Here is a 27,615-nt window from a genome sequence, read left to right on the forward strand (position 1 = left end):
CTACATGGCTGAATAACACAGGACATCTTGTGGCAAAATGAGGGGATAGCTCTGGATTCAAGGTGAGTAATGTAGCCTGAGCTTTTTTGTTTTTTCCCCATACACCAGCTGGGCAACCATTTTATTTAAAAAAAATTCACCTGAATTTGGGCTTTAAAGTTGACTTTTACTTTGCCTGTACAGGGAAACTAGATACATAAACAGGGGGACTTCATCAGAACAGGGAAATGGTTTGTTAGTGATCCTGTGACTGGTGAATGACAACATGGCACTATAATAAAATATACCTTCAATTTGGAGTGATTATGTTGTGTTTCATGTTGTGACTCCGGGAGAGGAAGTAAAGGAAATATTCCCCAAAAGGACACAGAGAGCAAAGAAAACCTGGCTGGGGTTTTTATCCATTTCTAGCTCCAGCATAACTAAAGGCTGTAGATGCACTTTAATGACGGATTTTACTTATGGCCTAGAGCTGCTCTTGAATAGTTGTATGATTTACCACAATTTACCATACACACTGTAGACATGATTATGGCACAATATTTTATTTTAAATGCAATAAATGTCTTAAATTCTTCAATGCATAAACAAAAAGGTTCTCATCAACGCTGCATGCAACATTGAAAAGATTAAAGAAATCGATCATATACAGTAGTGCTGAATTACCACAGTATTTATATGGCTGTGTTACTGGCTGGCCTATTATATCCATGTAGAACAATCCTTGGGATTGGAATGCTGCCTTTATTTTTCTGTATTAATCAGTTCTTTGATGATATCCAAAATCTTGTCATCTGTAGAAGCAGAACATATATTTATTATGGTAAATACATAGACTACTTTACTAACACATGTCATCAATATGAGATCCATTGTACCAGGTGTAAGATTTCCACAAGCGGATCCATATTCGCCATCGTACATGATGCCCTGCAGTTGTAAAACAATATAAAGATGCCCCAAGCTGAAACTTTCCAATGTACAGTATATGTGTTAACCAAATTAAGCTGTTAAACGATATATTAAATTATGCACTAGCTTTAAGGATGTCCAATTTATTCTATTAGCATGAGCCTTTCTCAAACTCGAAAATGACTCGAGGACCAGCATTAGTGATTTATTGAACCTAATCACTTAAATACTGAAAGTGAACAGCAGCGCTAGAATATGATAATACATTGCAAACATTTTAAACATCAATAAGTGTTAAAGTGTTTAAACTCTAAAAGCAACAAAATAAACCAAAAAAATGGTGTAGAAATGGTGCATTAAAGCCCACCCTTCTTCCTGCTGCATATATGTGTTACGCTGTTAAAGATGCAGCATATAGTTATTCTACGTCATCAGTCCCATTTCACACTTTATCGCCACGAGACTCAGCGATGACAGCGATGCAGCCAGCAGTCCCTATCGGGAGTCAGCTTACTTTTTTACCACTGGAATTGTAGTTTCAGCATTTGGCCTTCCCATCATACTGGCCAGAATAAAACTGTTAAATATACCGCTGAAAGTTATTTGAAAAGTGACTGTGAAAAACAAATGGCTCTGTTTAAAGGCTGCAAAGGACCAAACTACTATGTAAATGTCTATCACATATTAAATATTATACCAAACATCAACTATATGCTGCATCTTTAACAGCATAACACATATATGCAGCAGGAAGGAGGGTAGGCTTTAATGCACCATTTCTACACCATTTTTTTGGTTTATTGTGTTGGTTTTAGAGTTTAACCACTTGACCACTGGGCACTTAAACCCCCTTCCTAACCAGACCAATTTTCAGCTTTCGGTGCTCTCACACTTGACAATTACTCAGTCATGCAACACCGCACCCATATGAATTTTTTGTCCTTTTTTCCCCACAAATAGAGCTTTCTTTTGGTGGTATTTAATCACCACTGGCTTTTTTAATTTTTTGCGTTATAAATAAAAAAAGACTGAAAATTCAGTAAAAAAAAAAAAAAAATCTTTGTTTCTGTTAAAATTTATTGCAGAGTATTGGCAAAGTGTTGCAGAGTATTGCAGTGTATTGCACAGTGTTGCAGAGTATTGCACAGTGTTGCAGAGTGTTGCCCAGTGTTGCAGAGTATTGCCCAGTGTTGCAGAGTATTGCAATTATTGGCACTGATTGCAGCGCTGTGGGCTGGATGTTTAGTCCCCACAGCGCTGCTGCAATCTCTCCCCCTCTCCCCTCCCACTGTACCGATCAGTACAGAGAGGGGAGGGAGGAACCGGCGTCATGACGTGACGCCGGTTTGTTTACAAGTGATCGCTCCGTCATTTGACGGAACGATCACGTGGTAAACGGCCGCGATCAGCGGCTATTTACTGTGATCCGTGATGCGGACCCGGCGGTCACGGATGTTCCCATGTGCGCGCCCCAGGGGGCGCGCGGGAGCAACTTTCTGGGAGGACGTCCATGGACGCCCACCCAGAAAAACACGACCGCGCTGTAGCCGTCTTTCGGCTATGGCCCAGTCGGTAAGTGGTTAAACACTTTAACACTTATTGATGTTTAAAGTGTTTGCTATGTATTCTCATATTCTAGCGCTGCTGTTCACTCTCAGTATTTAAGTGATTAGGTTCATCAGATTTCATTTACAAGTAGTGCCTTTTGTTTGTTCACTTGGTCTGTGGTGTTTGACTAAATCTCAGAAAGACTAAAATTTCTGCCTCCAGATTGCCAAGCAGACCTATTTTATCACTCTCATGAACACCACCTCATCCAGTCCCGTCAACTCTTCTCTACTTCGTCCTCCACCCACTAACTCAGTGCCTAGGAGATCGCTAATCACTTCAAATATAAGATTGTTACAATTCATAATCAGATCTCCACTGTACAGACATCTCCTCCACTTAATACTCCATTTCCACAGGTACACTCAATACTTCCGTCATTCAACCCCGCTGCTATAGACAAGGTTAAAAATTTTTTTTCTAATGCCCACCTAACCACCTGCCCCCTGGTCTCCATGACTGTACTCTTTGTTGGTTCTCATCCTACCTATCCCACCGCACCTTCAGTGTCACTTACAATTCTACCTCCTCCTCTCCTCTTCCTTTTCTGACGGGGTCCCTCAAGGTTCATCAGTCTCCTCACCCATCACTATTTTACCGACAGACATATCAGTCTGGATGACCCATCACTTCCTCAAACGTAATCTATTCCAAACTGAGCTCATAATATTTCCTCCCCAATGTGCCCCTTCCCCTGACTTCTCTGTCAAGATCGATGGCACATCAATCAACATGTCCCCGCATTCCAGGTTGCAAGGTGTTATCCTGAACTCTCCTTTTCACCACACATCCAATCACTGTCCAAATTTTGCCGCCTCAACCTCTGCAACATCTCAAAAATACGTCCCTTCCTAATAAGGATGAGCCGAACACGCCCCCGGTTCAGTTCACGCCAGAACTTGCGAACAGACCAAAACTTTGCAAGAACGTTAGAACCCCATTAAAGTCTATGGGACTCGAACGTTCAAAATCAAAAGTGCTCATTTTAAAGGCTAATTTGCACTGTATTGTCCTAAAAAGGGTTTGGGGACCTGGGTCCTGCCCCAGGGGACATGGATCAATGCAAAAAAAAGTTTTAAAAACGGCCGTTTTTTCAGGAGCAGTGATTTTAATAATGCTTAAAGTCAAACAATAAAAGTGTAATATCCCTTTAAATTTCGTACCTGGGGTGTCTATAGTATGCCTGTAAAGGGGCGCATGTTTCCCGTGTTTAGAACAGTCTGACAAAAATGACATTTCAAAGGAAAAAAAGTAATTTAAAACTACTCGCGGCTATTAATGAATTGCCGGTCCGACAATACACATAAAAGTTAATTGATAAAAATATTGGACTGGAGGAGAAATAAAACATTTAAACTCTGGGTCCAACTCGAACAATCCCAAACCCTGATACCCCTGAAGAGTGCACTGTGGTGTTTTGATGCCCTCCCACCTAAATTGAGGGCACACTCTCTAATAGGTACCACCCTGAGACATAGCCACCAAATAGCCATGCAGACCTCCCTCACAACAAAAAAGTCGCCCCTATTTCCCATCCTTGGTCACCCAAACTTTGCTCCGGGATTACATACCGTAGACTATAACAACCTTAGAGACTCAGATAAAGACCACGCAGCCAAATTTATCATTGGAGAAAAATGGCCATCTATATCTGACTTAATCAACCCAGCAGGTGACTACCAACTCCACTTCTGGAAAGCCGCCCAACTGCACCATTTCCTCCACTCCCTACCAAAAACACAAACTTTTATTCGCCAACAAACGCCGTTCGAAGAGCTCTGTTCAGGAGAAGGCCCATTAGCCCATATCCTGTCCCAAACCTACTCACTGATAAATTCACCAAAAGAACAACCACCACTTCCCTACTTGACCAAATGGGAGAGAGACCTGAACTGTTCGTTTTCAGTAGCACAGCGACAACGTATAATCACACTTGCCCTTAAATCCTCGCTCTGCACTAAAATACAAGAAACGAACTTCAAGCTTCTTACCCACTGGTACCTGACCCCCTCCAGACTTCAGAAATGCTTCCCTTCTTCCTCGAGCCGGTGCTGGCGCTGCGCTGAAGAGGAGGGAACCTTGATCCACATTTTTTGGTCATGTCCGAAGTTGAAGGACTTCTGGAGTGAAGTCAGACGGATCACACAAATGTTCACAGAGTATATTATTCCAGACGAGGCCGCGTTCTTTCTCCTACACCTTTCCTCGATCCCCATCAAGAGGTACAAGAAATCCCTCACATGTCACTTGCTCAATGCAGTGAAGACATGTATACCACTCTGTTGGAAACAACCCCCTCCACCAGCCCTTTCATTGTGGTTGCGGAGAGTGGAGGATATAAAGAAAATGGAAGACCTGATCCTTACTGCACAACATAAACAAGAAGCCCATAAAAAAACTTGGGACATCTGGAACGCGTTTATTTATTCCGAGGAAGGACAACGCCTACTCGGCTCATAACTTTTCTTCCACACCTTTGGAGTAGATACCGTTGAGGTCGGTATACTGGTTCAACTACCGCCATGTCTCCCTTTCCTCCCATCTCCCGCTACTCTTTTCCTACTTCTTTTCCCCCCTCTAAATCCTCTCCCTTATTCTTCCCACCCCTTCTTCAGTCTAGGGACTTCGGTCCCCATTTTCTATAGAAACATGGAAAAAGTTGGGGAGGGGATACCCCAGTGCCGTAGTTACCAGCACGTGGTCTCGGGTTAACCTGAACTATACCAGAAATATCCACATACACGGAAGTTCCACGCCTAAGTATGTACTGTATAATACTTTGTACTTATTTGACCCTTGTTTAATGTTTGCAACAAAGTGCTTTTTGCTTATGTCTCTGTATCGGGGCCCCCACCCCTGTTTGGAGTTGAATAAACTTGATATTTGAAAAAAAAAAAAAAAAGTTAAATTGATAAAAACGGCATGGGAATTCCCCACAGGGGAACCCCGAACCAAAATTAAAAAAAAAAAAAATGACGTGGGGGGGGTGTCCCCCTAAATTTAATACCAGGCCCTTCAGGTCTGGTATGGTTTTTAAGGGGAACCCCGCGCCAAAATTAAAAAAAAAAAAAAAAAAAAAAAAATCGGCGTGGGGTCCCCCCAAAAATCCATACCAGACCCTTATCCGAGCACGTAACCTGGCAGGCCGCAGGAAAAAAGGGGGGGGGGGGACGAGAGAGCACCAGTGGTTGTGGGGGTCTGCGGGCGGGGGGCTTATCGGAATCTGGAAGCCCCCTTTAACAAGGGGACCCCCAGATCCAGGCCCTCCCCCCTGTGTGAAATGGTAAGGGGGTACAAAAGTACCCCTACCATTTCACAAAAAAACTCAAAAATTTTAAAAATTAGACAGTTTTTGACAATTCCTTTATTTAAATGCTTCTTCTTTCTTCTAACTTCTTTCTTCCTCCATGTTCTTCTTCTGGTACTTCCTCCGGTGTTCTCGTCCAGCATCTTCCTCCGCGCTTTAAGGAAGACCCCAAAGCACCCTCCCAATGTTGAGGGCATGTGGCCTGGTACGGTTCAGGAGGGGGGGGGGGCGCTCTCTCGTCCCCCCCCCCCCCCTTTTCCTGCGGCCTGCCAGGTTGCGTGCTCGGATAAGGGTCTGGTATGGATTTTTGGGGGGACCCCACGCCAATTTTTAAAAAAATTTTTGCACGGGGTTCCCCTTAAAATCCATACCAGACCTGAAGGGTCTGGTATGATTTTTGAGGGGTACCCCTACGTCATTTTTTTTTCTTTTAATTTTGGCGCGGGGTTCCCCTTAATATCCATACCAGACCTGAAGGGCCTGGTATTGAATTTAGGGGGACCCCTCAAGTCATTTTTTTTTTTTTTAATTTTGGTTCGGGGCCCTGTGGGGAAATCCCATGCAGTTTTTATCAATGAACTTTTATGTGTATTGTCGGACCGGCAATTCATTAACCACTTAAGGACCGCCTAACGCCGATTTACGTCGGCAAAGCGGCACGGGCAGGCAAAATCACGTACATGTACGTGATTTGCCTTCCGCGGGTGGGGGGTCCGATCGGACCCCCCCCCGGTGCCCGAGGCGGTCCCGTTCTGTTCCCCGGCGATCCGAGATGAGGGGGAGGCCATCCGTTCGTGGCCCCCCCCTCGCGATCGCCGCCGGCCAATGGGAACATTCCTTTGCTGCTGTATGCTAAACAGCAGCAAAGGAAATGATGTCATCTCCCCTCGGCTCGGTATTCCGTTCCAGCGCCGAGGGGAGAAGACATCAATGTAAGTGCACAACACACTACACACACAGTAGAACATGCCAGGCACACAAAACACCCCGATCCCCCCCCCGATCGCCCCCCGATCCCCCCCCAATCACCCCCCCCCCTGTCACAAACTGACACCAGCAGGTTTTTTTTTTTTTTTTTTTTTCTGATTACTGCATAGTGTCAGTTTGTGACAGTTACAGTGTTGGGACAGTTAGTATTACCCCCCTTTAGGTCTAGGGTACCCCCCTAACCCCCCCTAATAAAGTTTTAACCCCTTGATCACCCCCTGTCACCAGTGTCGCTAAGCGATCATTTTTCTGATCGCTGTATTAGTGTCGCTGGTGACGCTAGTTAGTGAGGTAAATATTTAGGTTCGCCGTCAGCGTTTTATAGCGTCAGGGACCCCCATATACTACCGAATAAATGTTTTAACCCCTTGATTGCCCCCTAGTTAACCCTTTCACCACTGATCACCGTATAAACGTTACGGTTGACGCTGGTTAGTTCGTTTATTTTTTATAGTGTCAGGGCACCCGCCGTTTATTACCGAATAAAGGTTTAGCCCCCTGATCGCCCGGCGGTGATATGCGTCGCCCCAGGCAGCGTCAGATTAGCGCCAGTACCGCTAACACCCACGCACGCAGCATACACCTCCCTTAGTGGTATAGTATCTGAACGCATCAATATCTGATCCGATCAGATCTATACTAGCGTCCCCAGCAGTTTAGGGTTCCCAAAAACGCAGTGTTAGCGGGATCAGCCCAGATACCCGCTAGCACCTGCGTTTTGCCCCTCTGCCCGGCCCACCCAAGTGCAGTATCGATCGATCGCTGTCACCTACAAAACACTAAACGCATAACTGCAGCGTTCGCAGAGTCAGGCCTGATCCCTGCGATCGCTAACAGTTTTTTTGGTAGCATTTTGGTGAACTGGCAAGCAAGCACCAGGCAGCGTCAGGTTAGCGCCAGTAGCGCTAACACCCACGCACGCACCGTACACCTCCCTTAGTGGTATAGTATCTGATCGGATCAATATCTGATCCGATCAGATCTATACTAGCGTTCCCAGCAGTTTAGGGTTCCCAAAAACGCAGTGTTAGCGGGATCAGCCCAGATACCTGCTAGCACCTGCGTTTTGCCCCTCCGCCCGGCCCACCCAAGTGCAGTATCGATCGATCACTGTCCCTTACAAAACACTAAACGCATAACTGCAGCGTTCGCAGAGTCAGGCCTGATCCCTGCGATCGCTAACAGTTTTTTTGGTAGCGTTTTGGTGAACTGGCAAGCACCAGCGGCCTAGTACACCCCGGTCGTAGTCAAACCAGCACTGCAGTAACACTTGGTGACGTGGCGAGTCCCATAAGTGCAGTTCAAGCTGGTGAGGTGGCAAGCACAAGTAGTGTCCCGCTGCCACCAAGAAGACAAACACAGGCCCGTCGTGCCCATAATGCCCTTCCTGCTGCATTCGCCAATCCTAATTGGGAACCCACCGCTTCTGCAGCGCCCGTACTTCCCCCATTCACATCCCCAACCAAATGCAGTCGGCTGCATGAGAGGCATTTTCTTTATCTCCTCCCGAGTACCCCTACCCAACGAACCACCCCAAAAAAGATGTTGTGTCTGCAGCAAGCGCGGATATAGGCGTGACACCCTCTATTATTGTCCCTCCTGTCCTGACAATCCTGGTCTTTGCATTGGTGAATGTTTTGAACGCTACCATGCACTAGTTGAGTATTAGCGTAGGGTACAGCATTGCACAGACTAGGCACACTTTCACAGGGTCTCCCAAGATGCCATCGCATTTTGTGAGACCCGAACCTGGAACCGGTTACCGTTATAAAAGTTAGTTACAAAAAAAGTGTCAAAAAAAAAAATATATATATAAAATAAAAAAAAATAGTTGTCGTTTTATTGTTCTCTCTCTCTCTATTCTCTCTCTATTGTTCTGCTCTTTTTTACTGTATTCTATTCTTCAATGTTTTATTGTTATTATGTTTTATCATGTTTGTTTTTCAGGTATGCAATTTTTTATACTTTACCGTTTACTGTGCTTTATTGTTAACCATTTTTTTGTCTTCAGGTACGCCATTCACGACTTTGAGTGGTTATACCAGAATGATGCCTGCAGATTTAGGTATCATCTTGGTATCATTCTTTTCAGCCAGCGGTCGGCTTTCATGTAAAAGCAATCCTAGCGGCTAATTAGCCTCTAGACCGCTTTTACAAGCCGTGGGAGGGAATGCCCCCCCCCACCACCGTCTTCCGTGTTTTTCTCTGGCTCTCCTGTCTCAACAGGGAACCTGAGAATGCAGCCGGTGATTCAGCCAGCTGACCATAGAGCTGATCAGAGACCAGAGTGGCTCCAAACATCTCTATGGCCTAAGAAACCGGAAGCTACGAGCATTTTATGACTTAGATTTCGCCGGATGTAAATAGCGCCATTGGGAAATTGGGGAAGCATTTTATCACACCGATCTTGGTGTGGTCAGATGCTTTGAGGGCAGAGGAGAGATCTAGGGTCTAATAGACCCCAATTTTTTCAAAAAAGAGTACCTGTCACTACCTATTGCTATCATAGGGGATATTTACATTCCCCGAGATAACAATAAAAATGATTAAAAAAAAAAAATATGAAAGGAACAGTTTAAAAATAAGATAAAAAAAGCAGAAAAATAATAAAGAAAAAAAAAAAAAAAAAAAAAAGCACCCCTGTCGCCCCCTGCTCTCGCGCTAAGGCGAACGCAATCGGCGGTCTGGCGTCAAACGTAAACAGCAATTGCACCATGCATGTGAGGTATCACCGCGAAGGTCAGATCGAGGGCAGTAATTTTTGCAGTAGACCTCCTCTGTAGATCTAAAGTGGTAACCTGTAAAGACTTTTAAAGGCTTTTAAAAATGTATTTATTTTGTTGCCACTGCACGTTTGTGCGCAATTTTAAAGCATGTCATGTTTGGTATCCATGTACTCGGCCTAAGATCATCTTTTTTATTTCATCAAACATTTGGGCAATATAGTGTGTTTTAGTGCATTAAAATTTAAAAAAGTGTGTTTTTTCCCCAAAAAATGCGTTTGAAAAATCGCTGCGCAAATACTGTGCGAAAAAAAAAAATGAAACACCCACCATTTTAATCTGTAGGGCATTTGCTTTAAAAAAATATATAATGTTTGGGGGTTCAAAGTAATTTTTTTGCAAAAAAAAAATAACTTTTTCATGTAAACAATAAGTGTCAGAAAGGGCTTTGTCTTCAAGTGGTTAGAAGAGTGGGTGGATGTGTGACATAAGCTTCTAAATGTTGTGCATAAAATGCCAGGACAGTTCAAAACCCCCCCAAATGACCCCATTTTGGAAAGTAGACACCCCAAGCTATTTGCTGAGAGGCATGTCGAGTCCATGGAATATTTTATATTGCGACACAAGTTGCGGGAAAGAGACACATTTTTTTTTTTTTTGCACAAAGTTGTCACTAAATGATATATTGCTCAAACATGCCATGGAAATATGTGAAATTACACCCCAAAATACATTCTGCTGCTTCTCCTGAGTACGGGGATACCACATGTGTGAGACTTTTTGGGAGCCTAGCCACGTACGGGACCCCGAAAACCAAGCACCGCCTTCAGGCTTTCTAAGGGCGTGAATTTTTGATTTCACTCTTCACTGCCTATCACAGTTTCGGAGGCCATGGAAAGCCCAGGTGGCACAAAACCCCCCCAAATGACCCCATTTTGGAAAGTAGACACCCCAAGCTATTTGCTGAGAGGTATAGTGAGTATTTTGCAGACCTCACTTTTTGTCACAAAGTTTTGAAAATTGAAAAAAGAAAAAAAAAAATGTTTTTTCTTGTCTTTCTTCATTTTCAAAAACAAATGAGAGCTGCAAAATACTCACCATGCCTCTCAGCAAATAGCTTGGGGTGTCTACTTTCCAAAATGGGGTCATTTGGGGGGGTTTTGTGCCACCTGGGCATTCCATGGCCTCCGAAACTGTGATAGGCAGTGAAGAGTGAAATCAAAAATTTTCACCCTTAGAAATCCTGAAGGCGGTGATTGGATTTTGGGGCCCCGTACGCGGCTAGGCTCCCAAAAAGTCCCACACATGTGGTATCCCCATACTCAGGAGAAGCAGCTAAATGTATTTTGGGGTGCAATTCCACATATGCCCATGGCCTGTGTGAGCAATATATCATTTAGTGACAACTTTATGCAAAAAAAAAAAAAAAAAAAAAAAAAAAAAGTGTCACTTTCCCACAACTTGTGTCAAAATATAAAATATTCCATGGACTCAATATGCCTCTCAGCAAATAGCTTGGGGTGTCTACTTTCCAAAATGGGGTCATTTTGGGGGGTTTTGTGCCACCTGGGCATTCCATGGCCTCCGAAACTGTGATAGGTAGTGAGGAGTAAAATCAAAAATTTACACCCTTAGAAATCCTGAAGGCGGTGATTGGTTTTCGGGGCCCCGTACGCGGCTAGGCTCCCAAAAAGTCCCACACATGTGGTATCCCCATACTCAGGAGAAGCAGCTGAATGTATTTTGGGGTGCAATTCCACATAGGCCCATGGCCTGTGTGAGCAATATATCATTTAGTGACAACTTTTTGTAAATATTTTTTTTTTTTTTTGTCATTATTCAATCACTTGGGACAAAAAAAATAAATATTCAATGGGTTCAACATGCCTCTCAGCAATTTCCTTGGGGTGTCTACTTTCCAAAATGGGGTCACTTGGGGGGGTTTTGTACTGCCCTGCCATTTTAGCACCTCAAGAAATGACATAGGCAGTCATAAATTAAAAGCTGTGTAAATTACAGAAAATGTACCCTAGTTTGTAGACGCTATAACTTTTGCGTAAACCAATAAATATACGCTTATTGACATTTTTTTTACCAAAGACATGTGGCCGAATACATTTTGGCCTAAATGTATGACTAAAATTTAGTTTATTGGATTTTTTTTATAACAAAAAGTAGAAAATATCATTTTTTTTCAAAATTTTCGGTCTTTTTCCGTTTATAGCGCAAAAAATAAAAACCGCAGAGGTGATCAAATACCATCAAAAGAAAGCTCTATTTGTGGGAAGAAAAGGACGCAAATTTCGTTTGGGTACAGCATTGCATGACCGCGCAATTAGCAGTTAAAGCGACGCAGTGCCAAATTGGAAAAAGACCTCTGGTCCTTAGGCAGCATAATGGTCCGGGGCTCAAGTGGTTAATAGCCACGAGTAGTTTTAAATGACTTTTTTCCTTTGAAATGTCATTTTGCTGTCAGACTGTTCTAAACACGGGAAACATGCGCCCCTTTACAGGCATACTATAGACACCCCCCAGGTACGAAATTTAAAGGAATATTACACTTTTATTGTTTGACTTTAAGCATTATTAAAATCACTGCTCCCGAAAAAACGGTCGTTTTTAAAACTTTTTTTTTGCATTGATACATGTCCCCTGGGGCAGAACCCGGGTCCCCAAACACTTTTTATGACAATACCATGCATATAAGCCTTTAAAATTAGCACTTTTGATTTCTCCCATAGACTTTTAAAGGGTGTTCCGCTGCTTTCGAATTTGCCGCGAACACCCCAAATTGTTCGCTGTTCGGCGAACTGGTGAACAGCCGATGTTCGAGTTGAACATGAGTTCGACTCGAACTCGAATCTCATCCCTACTTCCTAACCAATGACACCACAAAGCTTCTAATTCACTCCCTGGTTATCTCTCGCCTTCACTACTGCAACTCCCTCCTTGTTGAATTACCTTTACATAGGCTACCCCCCTTTGGTCCATCATGAATGCTGCTTTGGTTATGTAAATCCAAGGACACTTTAAGCCTAATAAACTGCCCCAGGAGTGGGTATCTGGCACCTACAGATGCTCGTACATACCACTAACTGCATTAGAGAGCTCTGAGAATTCCAAAACTCCGATCACAAATTTTTCCTCTTTTGTCTGATTATTGATCACTGATCACTGAAGTGATGTGTAGCCTGACAGACCAATAGTGAGACATGGGGATAGGCCAGAGCTCAACTTTGTTTAACCACAGATTTACACAAAAGAGTACCCAGGTTTCACAACTATATACACACAGACATCTGTAGGTGTTCACTACCCCCTATAGTTAAGTTTAGTAGGTTTAAAGCTAAAATCTGGTGACTAAACCATTTACCCTTGCAGTACCCCCCCCCCCCCCCCCCCCCGACACCATCACTCCCCCAAAGATTCTGGCCTTCGCTGCCTGACTGGTTGTGGCTCTCTGACATCATCCTGTCGCCTGCATTGTATGGGAAGGCGCAAAGGGGCCACCCACATTCCAGAGTGTTGGACAGCTTGGAAAGCACTGTCTACCAGGCGAGTAAGGAGTAAGGTAATTATATAACCCCATACATCAAACCTTAGGCAAAATGATCAGTTAAGCCTTAAAGTGGGGACCCACTGCAAGGGTAAATGTTTTTCATCCCTGGAGTTCAGCTTTAAAGAGACCACCACTTTGCTTTATTGTGCTTAGTCAACAACATGCAGAAAATCTGGGCGTGTATATAGCCACTATATATCATTAAACACTCTATCTTACTGGATGTGGCGTCTCTCTGTTAATTATTAAAATTCAATTTGATATACTAGAGAACCCCTTAATGTTTGTATTTGACCTGCACTAAAAGAATGATAGAATGATAAGTAGACCACTGCCCTTATGGTTAGCATCTCAGTATTTCTTTAAGCTTCCTGTCTAGATCTGACTGTGTTGGTAGTAGCTAGGAAAACATCACCTACCTTCAAGAGACATTTTGGGGTTCTGCAGCTTTTTCTTCAAAACAGATTCGATTAAACCCCGCAACTCCTTAAAAATGACTGCAATCTTTACAGGAGCCTGGAGAAAGAATACAGAACAAGTCTAAATAGAAGAATGCAGATTAGCCTGCATCTATAGGAACTTCTACTCCTGGAGAAGAAAGCCCACAATCACCGGACAGACACTTCTCTCTTGAGGCTACCGTGAGCTGCACCATACATAGGAACTCCTATGCGTACAATAATGTCTTCCATACCAGTAATAGGTGGTTAAAGTGGGTAAGGCCAGAAAGTCAATGAAAAGTGAAAAAAGTGAAGAGGATGTAAAAAGATGACAAGGTGGTACTATTATTGCCATTTATCCACTCTTTACACCTTGGCATTTTCCAAATCTGTACCTGGAAATGAATCCAATCATCTACGGTCAGAAGACGTTCCCGATGTTGTACAGCGATATCACCACCAAACAAGAGGATCGGGAAGGGAGACACCAGTGTTGTTTCTCTGAGGTAGATCTTGGAGTATTTAACCTGCAGAAGGGACAGTGTTGTTAGTATGCTTGCTCTTACAATATATGGTTAAATGCATTTCCTACGTACATATGAATATAGTGGTGATAGTGCTCCAAGCATCTCTCACACACAACCAAATGATAGAGAGACAAAAAACAAGCTGACTGATCAGGTAGATTAACAAACCTACATGCTAAAAAGACAAACTGAGGCCTGCAAAATACAAAAAGGCCTGCAAACTGAAAAAAAACAAAAAGCATTGATATGTAAAACACCATGTCAGGAATCTTTTTAAAAGGTACACTAACAAAAGCTGCTTTCTCATTTTATTATGGATAATTACAAATACCACAGCTCATAATATCACGAATTGAAAGGAGTTGTAAAGTCTCAGGGTTTTTCAACATAATGCATTCTACGCAATAAGGTGAAAAACCTGTGCTGCAGCTGTCCCCCAGAGCCCCCGTTTTGCTTACCTGAACCCGATCGTTCCAGCGATGAGCACAAGCCCAGCAGCTCCAGCCGCTGTCTTGGGTCCTCAATAGATAGATTGATAGTAGCAGGAGCCATTTTCTCCCGCTGCTGTCAATCAAACCCATTGACACGGGAGCAGGGGGCGGGGCAGAATCCTGCTGTCTGTCAATGGACACAGCAGCGGGACTCGGGAGCGTTCCTGCACGAGTTCCCCTATGGAAAGCGGCACGCCGTGGGGGCACTTGCCAAAGAGGAGGAACCAGGAGCGCCCCTGGGGGACCCCAGAAAAGGAGGATCGGGCAGCTTTGTGCAAAGCCCTTGCACAGAGCAGGTAAGTATGACATGTTTGTTATCAAAAATAAAAAATAAAAAAAATTAACTTTTACAATCACTTTAATGTTTCTTGTTTAAGCCCTACCCTATCTATGGACCTTTAAAAAAAAAAAAAAGCGGAGTTCCACCCAAAAGTGAAAGCTCCGCTTATCTGCCTCCCTATTACCCCAAACCCCCCCCCCCCCCCCCCATTGCCACAGTTGTCACCTTTCGGGGGAGTGGGTATCTGCTTGTGTCAGGTAACTGTCTCCACTTTCGAGAAATCTCGACGTGGCAAGATCACTCGGAAGTTCAGCCCCCCTCCTCCATCCCCCCCCCCGCCATTTACCTTGAATGGTGGCAGCAGCACTCGAGAGCAGATGGAAACATCGGCTGGGGTGCCAACATTGCTGCATTCCAGGACAGGTAAGTGTCCTAATATTAAAATTCAGCAACTACAGTGTGTGGAGCTGCTGACTTTTCATTTTTTGCTGGGGGGCGGAACTCCGCTTTAAGAAAATTATGTTTAATCTGGAGCTGTCCCCCACAGTACCACTTAGCCAACAAGACTGAGCACAATACTGTAAGTGCAGGGCTTTGCCCTCTGAGGGTATCACTAAGGCACTCTTCATTTACATTATACTGGTAAAGAGAGTGGCACTAATGTCAAACGTCAACATCACTCTATTCATCAGTGTGGACCACCCAGCCTGGAGAAGAGGAGAAGAGGCGAAGATGAAGAGGACCCTGCAATGTCATATGACTAAGCTAAAGACTTTGGAAAAAGTATGTATTAAAATAGAAAACAAATATAAAACCAGTGGGGGGGCACAAAGGGGGAGGGAAATCGATTTGGGAGGTGGGGAGTTAAGAGATTTCACTTCATCATGCATCTATATATTCAATGCTGGTGATAAAGCATACCTGCTTGTACAATTGGGTCCATATATATTTGGACACAGGCACAATTTTAGTTGTTTATGGACCAAAAGTAATTGGACAATTGATTTAAAAGCTGTTTCATGGCCAGGTGTGGGCTACTCCTCCATTATTTCTTCATCAATTAAACAGGTAAAAGGTCTGAGTTGATTTTAAGTGTGGTATTTGCATTTGAAATCTATTGCTGTGAACCTACATCATGCGTTTAAAGGCGATGCCCATGCAAGTGAAACAGGCCATTGTAAGGCTTAAAAAACAAAAAACAAATCCATCAGAGAGATAGCGGCAACATTAGGAGTGGCCAAATCAACAGTTTGGTACATTCTGAGGAAAGAAGAACGCACTGGTGAGCTCAGCAACATAAAAAGGCCTGGACGTCCACAGAAGACAACAGTGGTGGATGATCGCAGGATCCTCTCTATGGTAAAGAAAAACACATTCACAATATCCAGACAAGTGGACACTCTCCAGGAGGTGGGCGTATCATTGTCAAAGTCTACAATCAAAAGAAGACTTCGCAAGAGCAAATACAGAGGGTTCACCACAAGGTGCAAACCATTCATAGGCCCGAAGAATAGAAAAGCCAGATTAGACTTTGCCAAAAAACATCCAAAAAAGGAAGACGATGTTCTAATGAACAAAACTGCTCCACGTTACTACGCTACTTGGATGTATTTGTGATCACATACCTTATCTCACCTGTTTATATCATCATTGATGTAAGTGTTCTACCTTTTACAATAAAACCCATAGTTTATGGCTTTACACTATGTGACGGCCTTTTTCTTTTATGAATGATGGAGTCCATGATTGGGTCTGATGACAAGTTCAAATGGAAGCTGACCTCACATGTTGTTTCCGGAGAGTGACCATGTTCCCAGTTACATGCCTGTTTGACTCCGTGCCGCTGGAATTGGTTCCACTGAGTTCGGTAAGAGTATCCAATTTTTTTAATCGGTGGTGGATTCACAATCTATGGTGATTTCTTAATGGATGGTGGCCTATCCTTCAGAGGTCGAATATATCTTCAATTTCAACATTGATTTCTACCTAAACAATTGTGACTTTGTTTCACCTGTTTGGACCATTTTTTGTTTTTTCCCTCATGGGTTATTAATTCACAATGCCATTTCACATATATGGACTTTTTAGTGATTTCAATCTATGAATTGCATTTAGATTAATTTATTGCTGTTTGCACCGTCAATTTGTTAAACTTACTGTTTGCATATTTGTACAATTTTCTAATATATACACACACAATATTATATTATTATACAGGATTTATATAGCGCCAACAGTTTGCGCAGGATTAGAGCTGCACCTAATATTCCCATCTAAAAAAGCCAGACCAGTTCTGGAAAAGCATTCTTTGGATGGATGAAACTAAGATTAATCTGTACCAGAATGACGGGAAGAAAAAAGTGTGGCGAAGGCTTGGAACAGCTCATGATCCAAAGCAGACAACGTCATCTGTAAAACATGGCGCAGGCAGTGTGATGGCATGAGCATGCATGGCTTCCAGTGGTACTGGGTCATTGGCGTTTATTGATGATGTGACAGAAGACAGAAGCAGCCAGATGAATTCTGCAGTGTTAGCCCAGATTCAGCCAAATGCAGCAAAGTTGACTGGACGATGCTTTACAGTACAGCTGGACAATGATCCAAAACACACTGTGAAAGCAACCCAGAAGCTTTTGAAGAAAAAGAAGTGGAATATTCTGCAATGGCCGAGTCAATCACCTAATCCCAACCCAATTGAGCATGCATTTTACTTGCTGAAAAACTAAAGGCAGAAAGAATAAACAAAGAACAACTTCAGGCAGTCATTGCCAGTAAAGGATTCTAAACAAAATATTAAAAATAAGCATTTTATTTATGATTATAGTCATTTGTCTAATTACATCTGAGCCCCTGAAAATGAAGGGACTGTGTATAAAAATGGTTGCAGTTCCTAAAATTTGTACTTGATATTTATGTTCAACCCCTCGCCTAGCAGTAAAAAGGGTCGCTGGTTCGAATCCCAACCACGACACTACCTGCCTGGAGTTTGCATGTTCTCCCTGTGCCTGCGTGGTTTTCCTCCGGGTACTCTGGATTCCTCCCACAATCCAAAGACATGCTGGTAAGTTAATTGGCTTCTGCCTAAATTGGCCCTAGTATATGAATGTGGATTAGGAACCTTAGACTGTAAGCTCCTTGAGGGTAGGGACTGATGTGAATGTACAATGTATATGTAAAGCGCTGCGTAAATTGATGGCTCTTTATAAATACCTTAAATAATAACAACCCCTTGAATTGAAGCTGAAAGTCTGCACTTCAAATTCATTTGGATTGTTTTGTTTTAATTTCATTCTGGTGGCATACAGAGCTAAAAGTATGAAAATTGTGCCTGTGTCCAAATATATATGGACCTAACTGTATATAAGAATTTACCTCCTATAAGATACACAATTTACAAGAAAATAAAAGATCATATCCAATTGCATGCTGTGGGCAACATTGTAGTTTCTGTCCAATTTTTTTTTTTTTTAGATTTGCAACATACTCCTTTACAACTGTCATGATGAAGCTATGATGATCATCAGTATACATTAAAAACATGACATCTCAAAGCCTTGCCCTTTCTTGAAAACTCTCACGCTTTGCCACAACGTCATCTCTGCAGGTGCAAATCACCACCACAATGTAACATGCATCTGTGCAAAGTGTGTGACCTGTAATTCTCACTAGTAAGGGTAAAACGACAATTTATACATGTGCCCAAATTAAACAGGTCTCACCTTCTCCTGGTAAAGCAACCAGCCGTAGGTCTGTAAGTCCCTGTTCACAGAGGATGGGTGTACTTGTGCTTTTCCTTGTGCTGTTTCCACCATACACGCCAGCTTTTCTGACAGATCCACAGACTTTGTAAAGAGGATTTTGCCAACATTATCATACAGTCCAGCGGTGAGCACAGCTTTAATGAGCGATGTCTCTTCTGAAGAAAGTGCTCGTCTGTCCCCACTTTTGTGAACTACAAATCCAGGACGATCAAATCCTGCTGCTCTCACCAGTCTAATCAATTCCTGCTTTACATCCTAAAAAAAATAAAAAAATAAAATATATAAAACAGGTTACTGTAATGAGAACACAGTCAAGAAGTCTCTTAGCAATCCCCCATTTAGGCCCTGGGCTTTAAAAAGGTTGTCTTTAAAGTCCCACCACTTTTTGAGGGGTTATTTTCTTTTCTCCTTAAAAAGGTTGTAAAGGCAGAAGGTTTTTTATCTTATTGCATTCTATGCATAAAAAAAACGATAAGATAAAAAACCTTCTGTGTGAAGCAGCCCCCCTCATACTTACCTGAGTCCCATCTCTATCCAGTGATGTTGTACTAGAGTCTTGGCTTTCCGGGACCCCCCTCCTTATTGGCTTAGACAGCAGTGAAGCACCATTGGCTCCCGCTGCTGTCAATCAAAGTCAGTGAGCCAATGAGAAGAGAGGGGGCCAGGCCGCATCTCTGTGTCTGAATGGACACAGGGAGCTGCGACTCGGCTGCCCCCATAGCAAGCTGCTTGCTATGGGGCACTCAAGGGGGGGAAGAGGGACCCAAAAAGAGGCAGATCTGGGCTGCCCTGTGCAAAACATTACATAGAGCAGGTAAGTATAACATGTTTGTTATTAAAAAAACAAACCAAAAAAAAAAAAAACAACGAGGACTTTAGTATTACTTTGATTTCCACTTTTACAGCCAAATTGGAAAACCTACTTTATATATTTTACATGTTCTCATTCTCATAGCATAACTTTTATAAAATTAAAAAGAAAATTGTGGTGTACCCTTTTCAATGCTCTTTTTCAAACAACTTCAGGTTGTGTTTGCCATGTTAACCCTGTCTGTACTCTGCTAACAGATCTCATTATCAGCTGTAAGCTAGATATGAATACTGTCTGCCCTAACAAAGGGTAAAAGATTTAGAAGCTGGCCTTCTGCTTGTATGTTAATCAGAGGAAACTAAGCTTGTCCTTAGCATTCCTATCAGGACAGACTCACTCTGAACTTTTTCAGAAATCCTTGCAGTCAGCCATGACACTTTCTTCTAAGAAACATCTAAAAAGGTAAAAAAGATATATTATATATATTTTTTTAAATGTGCGTTAATGGAAACACACAACAAACATATAGTGGGATTTTCTCAAATTTGACTGCAAAAGTGGAAAAGGCAATTTAAGGTCGTACCATAAAATCAAAATAAATACTTGTTTAACCCCCCCAAGGGAGTCAGTGCACATCACACTTGGTCCCACTTAAATCTGTGAAGATGTTGCTGAGAAGTGTTGCCGGATAGATTGCCCCCCATAAGACCACTGCTATTCAACAACAGTTCTGACAGAGCAGCGGTGAGGGTGAGTGACAGGCAGTTCACACAGAGCCCACACAGCACCCACCCCTTCTCCTCCTAAGCTGCCAGACAAAGCCCTGGGCCTCCCTGCCAGTTACATTCAGCACTTACAAATACATTTGGCTTTATTTCTAAAGCAGAATAGGACTTGAACAAAAACAGGTGCAATATACGCTGGGTCCCCTGGGGAATTTAAAAAGCATTTTTACTTTCTGCTGAGAGCTCCTTTCTACTAGAAAGAAAAGGAGTCCAGGGACTGTACAGAAGGCAGTGTGGGTGGCTGTCAGTGGCAGCCTAGCTATGTAATATGCAGGACTGAGCTGTCAATTTGACAGCTTGGTCCTGCACAGTGTAAAAGACAATGCAAAAGCAGAAGCTCCCGCTCCAGGCTGCACCTCCTAGTATGATGCCTGAGGGGAAACCTCTCCTGCCTCTGCCTGCCTGTTTTTAAATGTATCCATGCAGTGGTGTCCCGCCAATTGGGCTTTAATTAAAGGAAATATAACTCTGGAGAATGCCATTCTGTGCCAGTACCTCTATAGTTAGAAGAGCCTTTCTGTTCAGGAAGTTCTTCCTACAGTAACTCATCTCTGAGCCGTATTCTTCTGCTCGGATCTTCTTCCACCTGCGAGAGAAAAGAGCCTGAATCTAATGGTCTATATAAATGGCAATAATATGTATACTTTAAGCTTTATCAGTCAATTTCAGTTACATGTTCTACTTTACTGCACAGTTGAACCAATTTATGAAAACTAAGGCAGCTACCTGAAACGACTAAATTCTATATTTCCCCAGCAGAAGATAGACACCGTATTTATCGGCGTATAACACGCGCCGGCGTATAACACGCGCCGGCGTATAACACGCACCCAAGTTAAGGAGGGAATTTTAAGGAAAAAAACTTTTAGGAGGGAAGTTTAAGGAAGAAAAACTTACATTAAAATGCCCATCAATGCAGCGTTATCGGTGTCCATCTGCAGCCTTGTCAGTGTCAGTGCAGCCTTGCCCCAGTGTCCATTGCAGCCTTGTCAGTGCAGGCTTGTCAGTGCAGCTTTGCCCCAGTGCAGAATTGTCAGTGCAGCCTTGCCCCAGTGTCCATTGCAGCCTTGTCAGTGCAGCTTTGCCCCAGTGCAGCCTTGTCAGTGCAGCCTTGTCAGTGCAGCCATGTCAGTGCAGCCTTGTCAGTGCAGCCATGTCAGTGCAGCCATGTCAGTGCAGCCATGTCAGTGCAGCCTTGTCAGTGCAGCTTTTCTCCAGTGCAGCCTTGCCCCAGTGCAGCTTTGCCCCCATGCAGCCTTGCCCCAGTGCAGCCTTGCCCCCATGCAGCCTTGCCCCAGTGCAGCCTTGCCCCAGTGCAGCCTTGCCCCCCCGTGCAGCCTTGCCCCAGTGCAGCTTTGCCCCCCCCCGTGCAGCTTTGTGGGATCGCCGTGATCCCTGCCGTCATACACAGCCCTGTGTAAATTTAAATATGGCGCCGAGACTGCAGGGACTCGGCGGAACGCTGATACACATAGCCGAGAGTCCTCGGGTTTTCTCGGCGCCGCTTACAGTCCCGCCCAGTTCCGCCCTATGGGCGGGACTGTAAGCGGCGCCGAGAAAACCCGAGGACTCTCGGCTATGTGTAGCTCCGCTCCGCCGGGTCCCTGCAGTCTCGGCGCCGTATTTGAATTTCCACACGGCTGTGTATGTCGGCGGCGATCGCGGCAATTGCCGCGATCGCTCCGATCACACACAATTGGGGGGGGATCGGCCTATAACACGCACCCATGATTTTCCCCTGTGCGTGTTATATGCCGATAAATACGGTAATTGACTATCTTCATCTAAATCTGTATTTCTTAACTTTGATTTTCTATTCCTGTTCTGTTGTGGAATTCATGCACTGTGAGTTGTCCCTAAGGACCAAGGCTAAGAAACATGGCTTAAAGGGGACCTTCAGTCATTGTTTTCAACTTTCCATCTATTAAATCTTCTGCCCTTGTTGATTTAATTTTGGATAGTAAAACATTTTTTTTCCTGCCAGTAAATACCTTATATAGCCCACTTCCGGTTTCTTGTCTGGTCATTAGCCTAGGCTTATGACATCATGCACAGCTCTCTTACTCTTGTGAGAGTTTGCCAGGAAGGGAGGGGGGATAAGTAATAAGAGGGCCAATGAAAGCTGCAAGGCTGCATAGCTGGAGGTGTGCCTCTGTGTGTCTGTGTAAATCCAGGAAGTGAACAGGCAGCAGCTTCACCCGCCCATAGTTAAAATGGCTTCACCCAGACTTAGTGGAAGGAGATTTCTGCAGCATATTTGGCAAGTACAGAATCACAGTATATATAAAGTAATATGCAAAGTGGTTAGAGGGAAGCTTCGGAATGGCAAAGATGTTTTTATTACAAATTATGTGAGCAGACTGCAGTTCCTCTTTAAGCTAAAACTGCAGACATGAAGGCCCTGTGTGCAGCCTGGTACTCAAATCCATGGGGTTCCGCAGGGGCAATAGATACAATTTAAAGACCAACAAAGACACTACAAGATGTCTGCACTTTATATTGCCACTTTAAGTACAAGGGCAGGCAGCTATAACTGGTCGCTACTTCTGGGACACACAAGGCTTCCTTCAATTTAAGAATCCCAAATCCTGCATTTGGTTATTCATATGTACTACATGAATTACAATTTTATCACCTAAATAAGTCCTCCCAAACAGGTTAAAATCTATGAATGACACACAGAGTTCTTTAAATCCTCCTCCTATGTCTTACCCCATGTAGGCACTGAAGATGGTCAGGTGATCAGAGTTTGCAAGTGCCATTGAAGATTTTGCAAGGTCTGCCTCGTCTTTTCTACCAATAGGTGTTACAAATGGAGACTTTTCAGTCATAGTAGCCGCCAGAGTTGCCTGTCAAGGAGCAATCACATCACAAAATCAAAACCAGCTTGAGAAGAATTTATTCCTAAAGGCAAGGTCGTTATTACATGAGCCAATCTGTATGCCTGCAACAGTTTATAAAGAGCAAAAACAATCCTACTTACCACAGCATCAAGGCAGCCAAAAATGGCACCAAAAATGAGCATTTTTCCAATTTTCACATTAACAGGCAGTGCGGCCAGATGCTGCCCCAAGGGAGTGAGATTCGGCTGAGTCAGCTCACAGGCCCCAATCTTCCGCAGCAGGTTCATAGCATTACTGATGACTTGGAGCTGTGGAGGGTCTAATGCTTTAGAAAGGAACTCTTCAGGGGAGCCAAGATCACACTTCTGTAAGGGCAAAATACAGAACAGGACCAGATATGAAAAAAAAACCCAAGACATAGTATACAGTTATGCCCTGTACACACAATAGGATTTCCCGAGAACAAATGTTGGATGTGAGCTTGCTGTTGGAAAGTCCGACCGTGTGTATGCTCCATAGAACATTTGTTGGCGGAATTTCCGCCAACAAATGTTTTTTAGCAGGTTCTCAAATTTTCCGCCAACAAAATTTGTTGTCGGAAATTCCGAGCGTGTGTACATAAGCCCGACGCACAAAATTCCACGCATGCTCGGAATCAAGTAGAAGAGCCGCACTGGCTATTGAACTTAATTTTTCTCAGCTCGTTGTACGTCTCGTGCGTCACCGTGTTCTTGACGTTCGGAATTTCCAACAACATTTGTGTGACCGTGTGTATGCAAGACAAGTTTGAGCCAACATCCTTCGGGAAAAAATGCAGAGATTTGTTGTCGGAAAATCCTATCGTGTGTACAGGGCATTACAGTGAACATCTGCAAGTTGCATCTACAAGATAATAATATGTACAAATGTGAGACAAATCTCACCATAATGTGTAAGCACAGCTCTTCTAATGGCACTCGTAATATTTCAGGAACAGAATACTCCATGAAACTGTGAAATCTAAAAGATACAAAAGCAAGGGAATGAAAACATAAACTGCTCCAAACAGCTAGGCTGATCAAACCAGGAGAAATACACAAAAAGGGTTCCAAATTCAAGGGTGCTTTGTGCTATTAATGAGATGTAGCCGAGTTCTGTTTACACTCAGCGGTCACTGAACCTGAAAACTGCCAACACAGTTACTTAAAGCGGAGCTCCAGTCCCCATAATCAATTTTATTTTATTAAAAAGCTCCCCCCATGATTGTTATAACTTCTATGTTAATATTTGCATAGGATTAGGACTGTTTTCATGCTTCTCTCTATTAAATCAATATGTTACCTGATCTTGGAAGCAGGCAGGGGCCATCGAGGTTGTGGGAATCTGAAGCCTGCTTGTGTTCATTTCCAGGATTAGGTGCAGCTGGCTACCCAGCATGCATCTCCCGATCTCACGCCTGCGCAGTAATGACACTGTGTGGTGCAGTTTGTTCATGACAGGTTGCCATAGCAATGGCGGCGGAGGAAGTTCTTGCACTGTTGTTATGGCATCCTGTCAATCAAATGGCGTTTAGCTCCTCCCGATTGCGTAATTTCCTGGCTACAAATACCACAGGATTTGATTATTAGGCTTCCCGAAGACTCCTGGGATAGATGATGCTGATATCCCAGGAGTCAATGGGACTCGCCTAATGAGATCATCGCCTAGGTGGGCCAGGACATGAAGTGCCACCAGAAGACAACAAAAAAAGGTATCTACAAACCAAGAAATAAAAAAATAGCCATTTAGCACTGCACACCGGGAGGGGCATTGTGAAGAGAGTAATTGAAAAAAAAGGGTGGAATTCCGCTTTAATGCCCAACTCCAGTCAACTTTTTTGCTCCGGCCGGAGTAATAAAATCTCTGCCAGGTTTTTATTACTATATATGATTTCCCCTTACTTCCTGTCTTGGTGACAGGGAGTCATAGGAACATGCTAGCATGGTGAAGAATAATAATCCCAGTAGGTATAAAAGGTTACAGAAAGGTGATAGAAATGTATTTGTTGTTCACAAAATGAGATGCGACTCTTAACTAATTTTAAGATATGAGTTAAAAAAAATAAGTACACATTTGGCAAACTCATTGATTTGTTCAAAATAACATGTACTGTATGCAACTCAAAAACTCCCTTCTTTTGCAGCTTTCTCCATAATAGAAAGCTCCACCTTTTTTTCTGTATATATTTTGTATGTGGTGCCACAAGAGATATATAAGGGGATTTATATTTATAATTAGTACAAAAAGATAAACTTTCAGCATAGTATGCACTGTGAATGGTCCTGTACTTTCATAAAGATATCTCCATTTCACACCAAACCGCTATTCACTCCTATGTACAGGGTGCTGAAACAACTGGCGGGTGGCACCGCTACAGTCAGATATGAATATGTGGATAGCACACCTAGATCGTCTGCAATCTTTTTTTACTACAAATGCACCGAAATTTTGGTGGCTGAAACATATCGGCCAAAAATGGTGTTTTTGGCATTTTGTCGATAAAGAAAAAAGGTGCCGATAATGGCGCCAGAAACGCATTTGATTTTACCACGATTTTACTGTGCTTATGATGTGTTTTTCAAAATCATGTAACTCAAATTCTGCATCAAAAATGTAACACAGGTGCATTATTAATGAGATCTTGCTGCGTTTTCAATGCATTTCAATGGGGAAGCGTGTTTTTTTTTTAACTGACCAAAAATGCAGCAAGCAAGATTTTTAACACCACAACAGAAGTGCAACGAACCAGTGTGAAGACATCAAATAATTAATGGGCACGGCGCCAAGATTATGTGCTACGTGTGCTATACCAAACTAATGCTGCTCCTAAATTAGTAAAAATACTAATAAACAATATGACAAAAACAATATAGGGCGCATCAAATGTGCAAAATGTTACAATGTAAACCTATAGATTATACAAAGAAAGTGCTATAGTGCATGAACAATATCCACCACTTCCACCTCTTCTTCTTCTTCTTCTTGTAGAAGACCTGGAAGTGGTGGAGGAGCTGGAGGCTGCGCTTCATCTGGCCCCAGAGGAGCAGCAAGCCATAGAGCAGGTTTTCCCAGATCTGGACCCCTTGGATCATGCAGACTTTAATGTTGAATATATTAACACTCTGTTTCCAACTGAACAGATTTGGCTGAGGCATTGAAGCACCGTGACTCAGATATAGAAGTCAGACATTATTTCGGCTGACCGGTGATTGGAGTCTTTCTGCCAGGATCTGGGAAAGATACCTTTTTGAAGATACATGGTTTTTCATGCCTGAGGGTCACTTTGTGGCCACTACTATCTGGTGAGCGCTTAGATATACCACTTCGGGTGAAGCACGAATAAGAATGCATGTGCACTTTATTAAGTGGTGATTGGATTACTAAGAAGAACTTTGTATATTTGAGGACTTTTCATTTTGATGCACTGGATTCACTTTATTGCAAATGTAGCACAATTATCGTTTATGCACTATAGCACTTTTCTTTGTATAATCTATAGGTTCACATCATAATATCTTGCATAATATATTGGATTCACTTTATTGCAAATGCAGTACATTTATTGTTCATGCACTATAGCACTTTCTTTGTATAATCTATAGGTTTACATCGTAACATTTTGCACATTTGATGCGCCCTATTTTGTTTTTGTCACAGTGTGGAGACATACATAGAATTTAAAGAGATTAATTTTTTTTTTTTAGCTTAAGGTACCAATAATGGTGGACAATAAATTCATAATCATTTAAATTCATGATATTAATTGAAAAGTCGTATACAATACATATGCCCCAGAAGAAGTCCTCCTAGTGACGAAATCGGTCAGGCTAAGATATAATTTCCTGTTATCGTGATCAGAAGAGTTACACAGATGTCATGGTGTCCAGCACAAGCTGCTGTTTTTTATCTGATTTAATATAAGTGCATTACCATTAATAAATCCTGGTGGAAAAAGGTTTTACACTATTTTGGCATTTTTATCTCTTCTTTGGGGGTACGCTACCTGATGCTACGAATGGGACAAGAGGATTTTGCTGTTCTCTCCCATTGGCTGTTTGGAGCTATATCTCAAAGCAGAATTGAAGTACCCCAAATACAAGAGCTTTTTCTGACCTCCCGTAACATCTATATTATTGGTGGTGGTTTATTCAAGAGATGAAAGTAGTTGATGATTCAACAATCAAGATTCACATTTGGGTCTCATGTCACGCTGATGATCTTTGGACTCGACTCGATTTTTTTGGATTTTTGTTTTTCATTTAGCGCAACACTATTTTTTAATTATATATATATATTATATATATATATATATACACACATACACACACATACACACAGTATCTCACAAAAGTGAGTACATCCCTCACATTTTAAAAAATATTTTATTATATCTTTTCATGTGACAACACTGAAGAAATGACACTTTACTACAATGTAAAGTAGTGAGTGTACAGCTTGTATACCAGTGTAAATTTGCTGTCCCCTCAAAATAACTCAACACACAGCCATTAAACGCTTAAGCCCTGGAAGATTTTACCCCCTTCCTGACCAGAGCACTTTTTG

The 27,615-nt window shown here is 42.8% G+C and overlaps 1 protein-coding gene across 1 annotated transcript in view; it reads right to left on the reverse strand.

Annotated features, from left to right (window-relative positions):
• Positions 1-529: 529 nt before the first annotated feature.
• Positions 530-27,615, reverse strand: part of DHX29 (DExH-box helicase 29) — a 100,617-nt gene continuing 73,531 nt past the window's right edge. The window contains exons 21-28 of the mRNA XM_073622774.1: positions 23,958-24,033; positions 23,175-23,399; positions 22,904-23,040; positions 20,687-20,777; positions 18,554-18,850; positions 13,932-14,063; positions 13,516-13,612; positions 530-794 (exon numbers count right to left, since the gene is read on the reverse strand). Coding sequence (XP_073478875.1) covers positions 745-794; positions 13,516-13,612; positions 13,932-14,063; positions 18,554-18,850; positions 20,687-20,777; positions 22,904-23,040; positions 23,175-23,399; positions 23,958-24,033 — 1,105 coding nt within the window. The 3' untranslated portion in view covers positions 530-744. The remainder of the gene's footprint in view (positions 795-13,515; positions 13,613-13,931; positions 14,064-18,553; positions 18,851-20,686; positions 20,778-22,903; positions 23,041-23,174; positions 23,400-23,957; positions 24,034-27,615) is intronic.

Source organism: Aquarana catesbeiana, linkage group LG01 (assembly GCF_042186555.1).
Source record: "Aquarana catesbeiana isolate 2022-GZ linkage group LG01, ASM4218655v1, whole genome shotgun sequence".
Taxonomy (NCBI): Eukaryota; Metazoa; Chordata; class Amphibia; order Anura; family Ranidae; genus Aquarana; species Aquarana catesbeiana.